This window comes from Rhinopithecus roxellana, chromosome 3, assembly GCF_007565055.1.
Source record: "Rhinopithecus roxellana isolate Shanxi Qingling chromosome 3, ASM756505v1, whole genome shotgun sequence".
NCBI lineage: Eukaryota > Metazoa > Chordata > Mammalia > Primates > Cercopithecidae > Rhinopithecus > Rhinopithecus roxellana.
In genome coordinates, this window is record NC_044551.1 from 21,169,592 (window position 1) to 21,183,521 (window position 13,930).

General features: G+C 52.1%; 1 protein-coding gene across 2 annotated transcripts in view; it reads left to right on the forward strand.

The window, feature by feature from the left end:
* Nucleotides 1–9,443: 9,443 nt before the first annotated feature.
* The window catches only part of TENT4A (terminal nucleotidyltransferase 4A), a 43,850-nt gene continuing 39,363 nt past the window's right edge, over nucleotides 9,444–13,930 (forward strand). Inside the window, exon 1 of one of the 2 annotated variants that reach the window (XM_010378283.2) lies at nucleotides 9,444–10,685. In XM_010378283.2, coding sequence (XP_010376585.2) covers nucleotides 9,973–10,685 — 713 coding nt within the window. In that variant the 5' untranslated portion in view covers nucleotides 9,444–9,972. The remainder of the gene's footprint in view (nucleotides 10,686–13,930) is intronic. The other variant, XM_010378282.2, reaches the window with a different exon arrangement.

Genomic DNA, 13,930 nt, shown 5'->3' on the forward strand with positions numbered 1-13,930 from the left:
AAGTAAATGAATGGGCAACAGCCATAAATTACGTCCTCTCCTGTATCTTTCCCTAAACATTGGTTTTGTGGTCATGTCTTTGCTGGTGCTGAAACACTTTTTCACAACCAGTGATAATGTATGTGATTAAAACCTCGGAAATGGATTCCCTCAGTCACTCACTCATTTTCAAGGATGCCACTAAGTTTAGAATGTTGCTGTCCCATGCTTCTCCCCAACCTTGCCCATGGCCTTTGTGCTGCTGCGCCCTTTGTGATTTTAGCCATTATCTTTTTAATGGCTAAAATTCAGAAGAAAATGGCTAAAATTCAGAAGGAAAGTGAAATTACAAGCAGCATTTTTCTCAACAAACAGACCACTGGTGACCTAGTGAGGGCACCAGCCATTGCCTACGCCTGTCCTTCTGGTGGCACAGAATTCACTGGAAAGGTCTCGGCCAGTCAGGCTCTGTGTCCAGCCTCTGTCTGTCTCTAAGGGGGGCCTGCGCCTCCCGGGCTGCCTGGCAGGGCCTGTGAGGCTTCACTGTCATAAGAAAAGAATCCACAGGTCTATAAACTTGCTATTTTTAGGCCTCAGTGGACTTGCGCCAGTTTCCTGAGTGTAGTAATTACCCAGATATTTTATTGAACAGGGCCTTGAAAACTTACAACACACACCTCAAACCTACTCAGAAATTTAAACGGGTTTAAAATGCCATGCAGCGAATTCTCAAAGACAAATGACAAGCCCACTAACCCATCCACCTCCCCCCACACCCTCAGGCTGCTCCTATCCTGCTTCTCTGTGCTTGCCACACCCGTCCCCGCCCTGGTGAGCTCACCCCATGCAGCTCTGCTACATGCCAGCCAGGCAGGGCTTGCTCCCTGACGGACCTTTCCAGACTGGCTTCTCTTCTAAATGCAAGCCTCTGTGTCCAACTGTCTCCTGGGGATGTACGAGGGATGCCTCCAACCTAGCGTTTCCTAAAGAGGGATGCTTCCTGCTCCACCCAGTGTCCCCCATCTCAGGAAATAAGACTTGCATCCATGGCTGAGGCCACCGACCCAAACGGATGCTTTGTTCACTCTTCGCCTCCCTCCTCACTCAGTCCCCATGGCTGGCTCTACTTTAAAATCCATGCTGCATCCAAATCCATGCTGCTCCCCATTCGCCCCCCACCTCCAGAATCTCCTGCGGGACTGCCATAGCCTCCTCACTGAGCCCCTGTCCCAATGGGTCCCCTGCTCCGTACTGTTCCACACAGCATGTAATCTTCTAGAGTATGTCAATTTGACCTTGATCGTTTGACTCACAAATCTCCAAGTCTTCACTTTCTTACCATGGGGGAAGGAAGGCCTGGCCTGCGATGAAGGCGCACAGGTCTGTGGGTGGTTTCCTTTCTGAGGCCCACGAGGCTGCGCTTCCCTCTGGTTGTTAAGTGTCATGTATAGAAAATAATGACTCAAGTGCCTGGATTAGCAATTATGGGGACTAGCGATGCCCCTACCCTACCCTCAAAGTCTGGGCTTGAACAATAGAACAAAACAGACACCTAGAGGGTTTGGCAGGGAATAGAGAATGATTAGAGAAATAGAAAAATTAATTAGCTCATTAGAGCGGGAACAGGAGAGCCATACTCTTCCATTAATGGGGAAGTTGGAGACTGAACCAAGAGCAGAAAGCATGGAGCAGAAGCCATGGACTGACTCTTTCTTCAGTTAGAGGAAGCAACAGGAGAAGCAGAAGACTGAAAGAAAACTCCAGTTCCTTTAAGAATCATGGAGAAGTAACAGTGGACAGGTAGGACGCACAGAATAGGTACACCGCACCGGTCACTCTTGTAAGCACTTCATGGACATGCCTGCTTTTCATCTTCACATAATCCCAAGCATGAGTTACAACAATTTTCCCCATTCTGAGGCCAGCAAGTTTAATCAGTTTGCCTGAGGCCACACAGCTAGGAAATGGCAGAAAGATGGCAAAGTCAGGTGAATTGGTTCCACAGCCCCTGTTCTTAACAAAAACAGAAATCTAAATTTGAGAATATGCCCTATTGAAAGACTCTTAAACGGAGAGAAAATCCAGCAAACTTCTCCTGAGATGGATGGTCTGGGTTTCTTTCCATTGCCTAGAACTGCTTACCTGTGTGGAGCCATGCTTACTAACCCATTGCCCTTGGTGCCAGTGAGGCTTGGTGCTGGGCTGCCAATGACCTAAGTTAGGGGGCATGGAAAACTTGGTGACTTTAGCTGCAGGCAGTGTCTGGGGCGGCGGTGCCTGCAGTCTGGTGTGTTGTAATGTAAACACCCAGGAAAGCTTCTTGTTGCTGCTTTAGGTCCAAGGCAGGGAGCCAGGAGAAATAGAGAAGGGAAGGGGTCCTCATTAGATGGGAAAGGAATATTGAAAAGTGAGGATTTTTCTGTTTCACTTTCATGTTATTTGATCTTTTACATTGTAAATTAAATTCATTTAAAAAAATAAAGAAACATTTCTCCAATAAATGGAATGCAGGACGCATATTAAAACAGGCAGTGAGTGTTAAGCTACACAGTGACTTTAAAACGAACGCACCATCTTACTTGCTCAGGCAGTGGCTCCTGTGTTCACAATCTAAGGCATCCTGTTCCGACCTCCTTGGTGGAAACCTGGAAGCTCTATGATCTTTCCTGTCTCCTTTCTCCACATTGAATCAATTACAGAACCCCAAAGATTTTACCTCCTATACATGTTGTGGCAAAGTCAGTGTGGTGTGTTTGCCAGACCCAGTTCCTTTGTGTTCGGGGCTCTCAGCTGGACTATATATTCCAGCCTCCCTCAAGTTAGATGGGGCCACATATCTGAGTTCTGGCCACCAAGATATGCGTGTGAGTGATGTGCTGACCAACCCCCAGACCTGGACCCTAAACCTCCTGCAGTATGCTCCATCCTATTTCTTCCCCTCACCCTTTTGCTGGCCCTCTGCAGAGAACTAGCTGAAAACTCCAGAGCCCAAGGGAACAGCAGAACTTCTGTATGAAAGAGCCAGGATCCCTGAATGACTGTGTGGAGCAGAGTTCTCCTTCCCCATACCCCAGGCTCCATGCGGTGGACTGGGAAGTGAATAAGAAATAAACTTTTAACATGTCATACCGCTCTGATAAACTCTTAACATGTCATGCCACCCTGATTTGAGATCGTTTCTTATAGCAACAATGATTGACCCTCATTTATTTTCTCCTAAACAATCCTTTCCATACCTAATACTGTGCCCATTACTGATTTTCTATTTCTCTCAATAGGCCATCCCCCTAACCTTTACCTCCATCTTCAATCTTGCCCTCTCGTAATTCCATCTGTTAAGACAAAGTGAATGTTTCTTAAAACGCATGTCAGACCATACCCCTCTTTAGGGTACATCTTTTAATGGTACCCCCAAAAGTGCTGTCACATGGCACACCCTTCCTGTGCCTGCCCTTGGCCAATAGCCTCACATTGGATTTCTGCTGCCATGCTCGGGCCCTGGCCACTGAGAGCCCTGGGGAATTTCTGTCCTCAGGGCTGTGTCTCTGGCCATTTCTCATCCTGGAATGTCCTTCCTCTGTTAGGCTAATAATCTGCATCTTCTAGGATCAGTCCGGCAACACCTCTGGGTTCCCTTGCCCTGTCTCCCACTGGTACCCTGCACACATGTGTACATCACACACATCTCCGTTTGTTGAGCTGGGAGCTTCTTTGGGCCCTCACTCAGAGATGGAATTTGTCATCTGTGTGTGCTTGACGCCGGGGCCCAGCAACTACCCCAGTCGTGACAATCCAAAGTGTCTCCAGACATGGCCACATGTCCCCTGGGAGACACAGTCAGCTCTGGTTGACAATCCTCCTCTAGAGTAGTTGGGAAGAAGAGGCATTTCTTGTGGGTTGTATTCTCTTGGGGCTGTTCTACTCAAGGTTGAAAACTGGATTTCATCAGAACATTCAAGTCTCTGTAGTAGGCCAAAAAGTGTCCTCCCCAAATTCACATTCACCCAGAACCTCAGAACAAGACCTTATTTGGAAATAGGGTCTTTGCAGGCTCTCAGAAACAGACTCGTATGGACTGAATTCAGATGAGATTGCGGGTGGCAGACATTGGCTTGATATGAGACCCACTTCCTGCTTCTCTACTAACAGACCCAGTTTCTTTCAACATGGTCATAAGTCCAGCACAAACAATGCTCATGATTGGTTTAGGTCATTCATGATCATTCTGTGTCTCATCCTGTGTCTCAATTTCTCAGACTCTCTTGCAGTCTGGGTGGCCTTATAACCAGTTCTAATCAAGAAGGTTTGAGGACAAATCTAACATGAGGTTTCTTGGAAAAAGTTTGCTTTTCTGATACAAAGGGTCACAGAAAGCAGACACTGTCCTTCTTCCCCCACCTCCTTCCTGTGGACATGAGAGCTGGAGCCAGAGCAGCCATTAGGTAAACGCCCAGGGGAATGTCAGACAGGTCAGCTCAGACATCCTGGGGCACTGGGCCACCATGCCAATGGCCCTCTCTTGCTGGATTTCTTATTACAGGAGCAAAATAACTTTCTTGTTTTAAGTCTCTGGAGTAGATTGCACAGTGGTCTTCCCAAAATTCTGGTTGAATTTTGGAAGGACACTATGCAACCTCCTAGTGTCCTCAGAATGTCAGAACAAGACCTTATTTGGAAATAGGGTCTTTGGAGGTATAATTAGTTAAGAATCTTCAGATGAAATCATCCTGAATTTAGAGTGGGTCCCAAATCCAATAACTGGTGTCCTTATAAGAAGAGAAGGCATAGAGAGATACACAGGGGAGGATGTCATATAACAGAGGTAGAGGTTAGCATAATTCAGCCTCCTCATTCTCCCCCTTCCAGTGCCCCACGCCCCTTGCAATGTGATGCAGCTCCTTCCACCAAGAGGTGGAGGCTTCTTTCCCACTCCTTGACTTGTCAAGGCCTTACCACTTGCTTTGGCTCACAGAATGGTAAGGAAATGATGGCATGCCAGTTCTGAGCCTCATGCATGTCTATTTGCATTCCTGAAACCCTGTTGAGCCACCTGAGAACAAGCCTGAGTCAGCCTGTTGGATAACAAGAGACTGATGGTCCTTGTCAACTCTGTCAACCCTGGTGTCCCAGCTGCCAGCCAGGCTACTCTAGCTCAGCCAGCCTTCAGCTGATCAGCCAGCTGCGTGGAGCAAGATCAGCTGAGTTTGACCCAGAGTAGCAAAACCACTTACTTGATTTGTAGACTTGGGAGCAATACCAAACACTTATCTTAAGCCACTAAGCTTGCGGTGGTTTCTTACCCAGCGGTAGCTGACTAATACCTACACACTTGCAGTTATTTGGCATCTGTGAGCAATTGAATTTGGGCTCCCTGGTTTAGGCAGAGGTTTTCAAACTTCACTGTGTTTTGGAATTACTCAGAAAATTTACTTAAAATAGAGATTCCTGGGCTTGCTCCTAGAGCATTTCAGTAGATTGGGTGGGCTCCAGGTATCTGCATTTTGACTAGCATTGCTAATTCCGGCACGGGTAGTCCACGGAATACACTTTGTAAACCATTTTTTTCATGGGAACAAATCACTAAAACCATTGTGTAATTTCTAATATTATTCTTCCTCCAATATCAGAAGAGAGCAAGGAGAGGGTTTCGGCCCAAAAGGAGAATGGGCTGCGCTTATCTGTAGAAATTGATAGAGAAAGATCTCCCTTGCCCAGCATCTCAAAAACTGCATTTTACGTTCAGTATTGTTTCTTGATTGTATTAAGAAATATACTGCAGCCGCGTACAGTGGCTCGTGACTGTAATCCCAGAATTTTGGGAGGCTGAGGCGGGTGGATCACTGGAGGTCAGGGGTTGAAGACTAGCCTGGCCAACACAGTGAAACCCCATCTCTACTAAAAACACAAACATTAGCCAGCTGCGGTGGCACACACCTGTAACCCCAGCTACTCAGGAGGCTGAGGCACGAGAATCGCTTGAACTCTGGGGGCGAAAGTTGCAGTGAGCCAGGATTGCATTACTGCACTTGAGCCTGGGCGACAGAGTGAGTCTCTCTCTCTCTCTCTTTCTAAATATATATTTAGAAATATACATTTATTTCTAATATATATATGTGTGTGTGTACTGCTTTTAATTTACATAAAAATATTTATGATCATATAAATAAAACCTCGGCTTTAATTACAAAGTGTTGTTTGGTGGCTGGTGAATCAAATTAAGGAGGATTAGCTAGAGGCAAACTGCTACGACAGAGTATGAGGCAATCAAGAAAAACTTAAAAGTACCTAAACAATGACAACCTGTGTAACAGATCCTGGAAGCTGGACAAGGGCAACTGCACGTGTCCATTCCTGCTGGGCCAATCAATCAGCTGCCAGTCATTCTGCCAATGTTCACCGAGGACTGATGTGTCAGACAATCCTTGAGCTGGTGCATAGCAGGGACAGGGCATTCCTATCCTCTCTTCATGGAGCATGCATTCTAATGGGGTGGGAGACACAGATGATAAATGCGATAAAATATAAATGAGGTGGTATAGTGTCCCCCAAAAAGATATGCTCAAGTCCTAACCCTGGGTGCCTGCGAATATGACCTTATTTGGAAACTCTTTGCAGATGTAATCAGGTTAGCAGGAAGACACTAGGGGGACCCTAATCCAATGCCACTGGTGTCTTTCTAGAAGAGACACGGACACAGGGAAAATGCCATGTGATGATGACAGAGAGTGGAATGATGCATCCACGAGCCAATGACACACGGAAACATCATGCGATGACATGTCAAGAGAGTTGGGTGACGCACCAACAAGCCAAGGAATGCCACGGTTTGCCAGCAACACGAGAAGCTGAGAGGAGAGCATGGGACAGACTCCCTTACAACCTTCAGAAGACACACGGCCTCAAACTTGATTTTGGACGTTCAGCCTCTAGGACTGTGAGAGCATGATGCATTTTTTTTTTAAGCCACCCAGTCTGTGGTATTTTGTTACACAGCTCCAGGAAACTAATGGAGAAAAAGCAAATAGGGGACAGGGGCTGCTGAGGGTTATGTTTGCATTTTAGACTAAAGAGCCATTTGGACGTCCTAAGATGGGGAGAGGAGAATGCACGCCAGGCAGATGGAACAGCAAGTTCAAAGGCCCTGAGACAGGAGGGTGCCAGCTGTGCTTTTGGCTGCTATAGTTTGGGTTAGGGAAAGCGCTGGGAGGTGAGGTCGGGGGAAGAAGAGAAGGACCGGGGGATAAGGGACTTGCAGGTCATAGCAAGGTTGTTCCATTTTGCTGAGTGAGAAAGAAAGCCACTGGAGGGTTTTGAGCAGAAGAGTGGCATGAAGTGATTTTTTTTTAAATTTTAAGTTCTGGGATACACATGCAAGACATGCAGGTTTGTTATATAGATAAATGGTGGTTTGCTGCACCTGTCAACCCATCACCTAGGCATTAAGCCCTACATGCATTAACTATTTACCCTGACGCTCTCCCTTCCCCCAACCCCCCCACAGGTCCCAGTGTGTGTTGCTCCCTTCCCTGTGTCCATGCGTTCTCATTGTTCAGCTCCCACGTATTACTAAGAACATGCAGTGTTTGGTTTATTTGTTCCTGTGTTAGTTTGCTGAGAATAGTGGCTTCCAGCTTCATCCATGTCCCAGCAAAGGACATGATCTCATTCCTTTTTATGGCTGCATAGTATTTGAGTAGCATGAGCTGATTTTTAATAGTAACATCTTTTTTCTTTTTTAAAAAGGATCACACAAAGCAGCTGGGCAGAATGTGGGAAACCAGCTAGAAGGTACTGCTTTAACATGGACCGGTGGTGGGAAAGGGAGTAAAGAGGGGTGGAAGGAGGAGGAGGGGTAGCAGTCGGGTTCTGGATGTTTCTGGCAGTGGAGCCAAGAGGATGTGTTCATTGTGGACAACGAGAGGAGTCAGGCATGACCAATGATTTTGGACTGAGCCATTGGGAAGCAAAGAGCTCCAGAATAACGGCTGTTTGACTTGTGTGTGATTTTCTGTAGTTTACTGAATGCACGTTCTAATCCTTCGTCATGATTTCTACATGTACGATACGCAGGTACTTGAAAACGTCTGAAACATTCATTTTTATTATTAAACACCACCACTTGCCCCAAAGCCTTTGTATGCAGCACACGTACCTTTCCTGTTGGAGTGATGTTTTGGAGGGTCAAGTGCTTAGTAATGTCTACTGATCTGTGCTGGAGACGAGGGGGTAACATTTACAACACGCCGGTAGGAAAGCCCGGTACGGTTCTACTTAAAAGGTTTGGAGCCCTGGCGCCACTGGGCTAAGGCGGTTTCAGGGCCCTGGCCCGAGAGTGCATTTGCGGGGACTCCCCCTGAAGACAGGGCGGCAGCCGCGGGGCCTCACGTCGCCCAGGCTCGCGGGGCACCGCGATGATCAACGACACTGGCGTTTGCTTTGGACCTCACAGGATGTGTGGTTGACGCTGTATTCCAAACAGTGCCATTATCAACTCGGCTTCCATCGCGTTCGGGACACCGGGACGACAAACAGCAGGCTGTGGATGGCGGGCGGTTTCCTACGGACTCCTGTCTGCTCCGTGCAGCTGTAAAAATCGAAGCCAGGAGCCGGACGCGCTGCCTACGAGCCATGGCTAGCACTGCCCATTTTGCCCAGGGAATTAACTTGGAAGTTTTCACTTCACTTTTCGCACAGGAAATCATTTAAAAAAGCAAACCAAACGCCTGTAAGCAGACCCGCTAGGGAGCAGGACGCCGCCGCGCGTCCTTCCCGGCTCCGGAGCGGCAGAGGCAGCCACCGGGCACTGCACGCGGGCCGCTCACCCAGCGAGGTGCAGGGAGCACGTGGGCCGGCGCGCGGACCCCGGAGAGCGCAGCGTGAACTGCTGCACGGCCCCTCGGATGAGAGGCCTGGGGGGGGATCTGTGACCCGGACCTGCCCTTGCGTCAGGAGGCAGCGCCGGCCGGCGGGGGAAGCGCCTGCGATGTCGTCCGCGGCCCTCGCCTGGCTGCGCGGAAACTTCCACCGCCGGCGGTGACGGCCACGCGCCCCTGCGCACGCGCAGCGCAGCCCTAGCGGCAGCCCGGAGACACCAGCCCTAGCGCGCATGTCTGCACGCCCCGGACTGCACGCCGCGGCGGGCCGAGGGCGGCGTGCTGGCCTTCCAGCGGCTGCCTGTTCCACCCAACCCCGGCCTAGTCTGGAAGGGCTCAACGCCGCCGCTGCTCCCTCTAGCCCCTCCCAGTCGCGTAGCTTCTGACGCCGACCTCACCCCGCCCGCGGCCGAAGCACCCCAACGCGCAGGCGCGGTAACCACGGCGGCGGTGTCTAGTGAGGATTTGAAATCGGCCGCGCGTGCGCACTGGCGACGCGGCCCGGCGACCGAGGCCGCGCTTCCTCCTGCCGCCCCCGTCCCCGCCCCCTCCCCCGCCCCTCATTGGAGCGGAGGCCGCGGCGGCCCCCTCCTTCCTCCGCGCTGTCGCCGCCGAGAGTGTCTTTTCACCGCCGCCGCCGCCGGAACGCGGAGCCAGTGGCGCGAGCGTGACTGAGGGCTGAGCGCACGGGCGGCGGCGCCTCCCGCGGGTCCCTCAGTCGCGCGGCGCCTGGGCCCGCCCCCTCGGCCCCGCCGCCCGCCCCTCTCCGATGGCCTCTCCCCGCGGCCCGAGTGGAACGCCGCCGCCGCCGCGGCCCCCGCGCCCGCCCCGCGCCGCGTGAAGCGGGAGCCCCGAGACCACAGCCGCCCGCTGGGACGCGCCAAGCGCCGGAGCCGCCTGCCGCGGCCTGCCTGGGCCCATCACCGCCGCCGCCGCCCCACGCCGGAGCCCGACGGGAGCGCGGCTCGAGCAGGAGGCCGGGGGCTCGGCCCGCCCGCCGCCGCCGCCAGCTCAGGCCCGTCCGTCCGTCCGTGCGCGCGCGGCCGGGCCTCGGGGCGCGGCGGGGGCGGGGCCGCGTCGGGGCGGGCGGGCGCGCGGGCCCCGCGGGGGCGGCGAGTGGATGGATCCGCGCGTGGCCTGGATCCAGCCCGAGCAGAAGGGGCCGGCCAATGCCCTGTGGATGCAGATCTGGGAGACCTCGCAGGGCGTGGGCCGCGGCGGCTCGGGCTTCGCGTCCTACTTCTGCCTCAACTCGCCGGCGCTGGACACGGCGGCCGCGGCGGGGGCGGCCGGGCGGGGCGGCGGCGGCCTGGGCCCCGCGCTGCCGGCCGCGTCGCCCCCGCCTCCCGGCCCCGCCGCGCCCGCCGCGCTGCCCCCCGCGTTACTGACGGCGCTGGGGCCCGCGGCCGAGGGCGCGCGGCGCTTGCACAAGTCTCCGTCGCTGTCGTCCTCGTCGTCGTCCTCGTCCAACGCAGAGTCGGGCACCGAGAGCCCCGGCTGCTCGTCGTCGTCTTCCAGCAGCGCCTCGCTGGGCCGGCCGGGCGGCGGCCGCGGCGGCTCCTTCTTCAACTTCGCCGACGGCGCGCCCAGCGCCCCCGGCACAGCCAACGGGCACCCCGGGTCGCGCGGCCCCGCGCCCGCTGGCTCCCCGTCGCAGCACCAGTTCCACCCGGGTCGCCGGAAACGCGAGAACAAGGCCAGCACCTACGGCCTCAACTACCTGCTGTCCGGCAGCCGCGCGGCTGCTCTCAGCGGAGGAGGCGGCCCCGGGGCCCAGGCGCCGCGGCCCGGCACCCCGTGGAAGAGCCGCGCGTACAGCCCGGGCATCCAGGGGTGAGTGCGCGGGGCGGGGGCGGGGGCGGGGACCATGGTCCTGGCCGGCGCCTGCGGTGCAGACACCGGTTACAGGCGCCCAGGCTTCTTTTGGAGGATGCATGTTGAAGGCCAAGGCCCGACTCTGCTTTGAAAGTTTTTTGTTTTTTTTTTCTTGCTAATATGAAACTCCTTTATAATGGAGTGACTTGCCCAGATCCTGCAAGTAACAGTGCAAGAAAGGGGCTGCTGAATAGGACCTGCAGGTATTTTTTTTTTTACTCTTGAGACTGGAAAGGGAAATCGACTCTCCCCCTGCACCCCGCCTCCGGGCAAGTGAGGAACCCCTTGTTAAAGTGGGGCATAGATAAGTGTGGAGTTTCATTAAGTTGCAGAATAATTTAGCATTGCCAGGAGCTCAGATCACGTCGAAGGTAAATATTAACCTTTTTTATTTCATTTAAAACAAAAATTTAACTGTCAACTTAGGTGATTCATTTTGGGGGGGGGTTGTGTACTTTAATTTCGTATTGCGGTTAACAACAGCATAGTATATAAATATTGGCTTAATTCAAAGAAAAAACAGATATGTCATATATATCTATTCTTTGGAAGATGCATTATTATTTTAAATACTTACACATCCGCCTGGAGGGAATTAGAGGCTCTACTTACATTTAGTGCCCCTACAGACGGCAAGGAATGAAAGCAAAGGTGGTGTGTGTGTGGGGTTGGAATTGCCCCAGGTGAGGCTGTTCAGGTGTGATGCTGTTGACGCAGCCCCTTTGCCATTTTGGGCTTTTCTGAGCGTCTGGAAATAATTTATGTGTGGGTTGTATGTCAGTATTTTAAGACTTAAATGATAAATTTTCCTTGCACGATTTTTCCCCCAATTTAAAAAAGAAGGATTTGCCGGGGTATGAGGGTTGTTACACGCAGTAAAGTCCTACAAATAACCACAATTGCTAGATGTTGGGAGTTGTTATAGTACACTTTTTCTTGTAACTCTTTCTCATGTGAAGTATGTTGCGAAACAGTTGATACTTCTTTAAAGCGTGTGATACACCGTAATAGCTGCATGTTCTGTAACTTTTTTCACCTGGCTTGGGCTACAAGTGATACCTTCTAAATTCCCTGAAGTGTAAACATGCATTGCAGACACTGGCGGGAGGGCCGACTCCTCTCCCTCCAGTTCTTACCTGTAGAACTTCCTGAGAGCAGGTGGTTGGAAGCAGTTTCTTCTTGATGTATAGTAATGTATACCTCAGGGCTCGCTTGGGAGGACCTTTAGGCTTCCAGCCTGTTATGGAACTGGAATGGGCTCCGTGTCTCTTAGCACTAGAAAAAACAGATAGACACGTCATCTCTGCAAGTCTTGGGTTGTGTCTCTGCTCTTAGCGGTAGCGCATCAGGCCCCATGCATCTCACTTGGACTCCCCACGCTATTTTCTCCTGGTAACTAGTCAGCCTCAGTAGGTCGTGTTGCTTTTGTTAGTGAATGAGCCCACTAGGGTCAGGTGCTGTGTTAGGATCTGGGGATCTGGTGCAGGGACGATATGGAGACAATCTCATGATCTTGACCCATCCTGAAACCTGCCTACAAGTGCCCCCTGCCTAGAGCACAAGAGTACCCTGCTCAGTTGTGCAGGTCCCCTCTCACGCTGTTCGTCACCCACGCCCAGTCAATCATCAGATGCTGTTCGTTTGGCCCTTTTAATCTCTCCACACCTCATCCTCAGGCAGGCTCTTGTTACCTCTGTGGAGATTGCTCAAGCAGCCGGAGGTGCCTTCAATGCACTCTGGTCCTGCTTGAGTCCTTTCCCATCACTGCTAATGGGGTGATCTTCTCTGCTGGCAGGTCTGGTCAGGTTCCCCTTCACCCTCATGTCACCTCCAATCTCCAATCCCCCACATTAAAGTCTAAAGCCTAAAACTCAGCAACACCTCCAGGGCTCTGCTACTCAGATGGCCCTGGGTCCTGGCCCCTGGCCTCGTGCCCCACCCCTTGCCAACCTGTTAGAACCCAGCTGTAAGGCAGTATGGTGTAGGGCATAAGAGAGGGCTCTGAAGCCCGCCAGGAGGTCTGGTTTGATGCTGCAGTCATGCTCTTGGAACCTTCCTTTTCACCTTTGCTGGAGACCTCTCCTTGCCTGTCTCCGGGTGGTGTGTACCATGCCTCCAATATGGCCCTGGGTGCATCCACTTCCTGCCGTCTCTGCCCAAAGGGGCCTGTGAGGACTACCTGCTATGGGCCTAGAAGGGCACGGTGACCTCTGCTTGGGCTGCTACTCCAGCTGATCTTTCAGAAGTAAACCTAAGCGGTGGTAGAGTTGGGCCTGTGACTAGAGGAGGTAAGGTTCCCCCAGTGATCATTTCCACGTGGCCCGTTGGTCCTACATGAACCAACCTTTTCGTATCAAGAAATAGTTCTGTCTAGAACTTTCTTCTGGCCATCAGCTTACCCAGAGTGTTGAGAAAGGCCACCAAAAAGTCTTTCAATTGTGGCTTAGAGAAGGAAATAACTGAGTTTTAAAGGCACACCTGAGCTGACCAATAGTAAAGGATCTTGTTGCTGGGAAGCTGCTTGGGGTTGTGATCTAGTCCCAGGACATGCACTTCTGAAAATGCAGTGTGCGTTCCTCATGGGAGGATGAGCCTGCTGCGGAGCACTGGCTGAACCCAGTTGGGTCTTTGCCTGGTAGCCCATGTGGCAACCCGCACTATTTGTCCTTTTCTGGGGAGGAGTTTTCTGTCCTTGGACACTTTGCCTGGTGGCTTGGCCTTGTGAGACTGCCAGTCTGCCTTCTGGTAAAGTAGGATGAAGAAAAAGCAGGTGAAAGAGGACAGGGATTGGTGCAAGAACCTTCAGAGGAGAGGAGGTGAAATGCTCCTTTTGGCTCTGGTTCTTATTCCATTGTTTGCTTGAAATCCCAAGCCTTTGTTTTGGGAATGGTGTGCTTAGGGTGAGCTCTGCTGTTGACCTGGGCTTCTGACCTTGAGATGTTGGGCAGGTGTGTGGACAGGCCCTGGGCCCGTTGCATCCCAGCCTCTGGCTGCTGTTGCTTGCACGTGCTCTCATGCCCTGACCCAACAGGGCTTTGGGCTGTTGTTACTTTGCCATGGTCATTCTAGCAGCTTTGGAAACCTCTTCAGGTTAAAAGTCTTGCATAAGTGAGAGTGGGAGCATGGCCTTCAGATATTTGGCCACATCCTGACTGGTGTGTTACAGAGACCCAGGAAGAGTGTAGTTGAACGAAGACATGTGC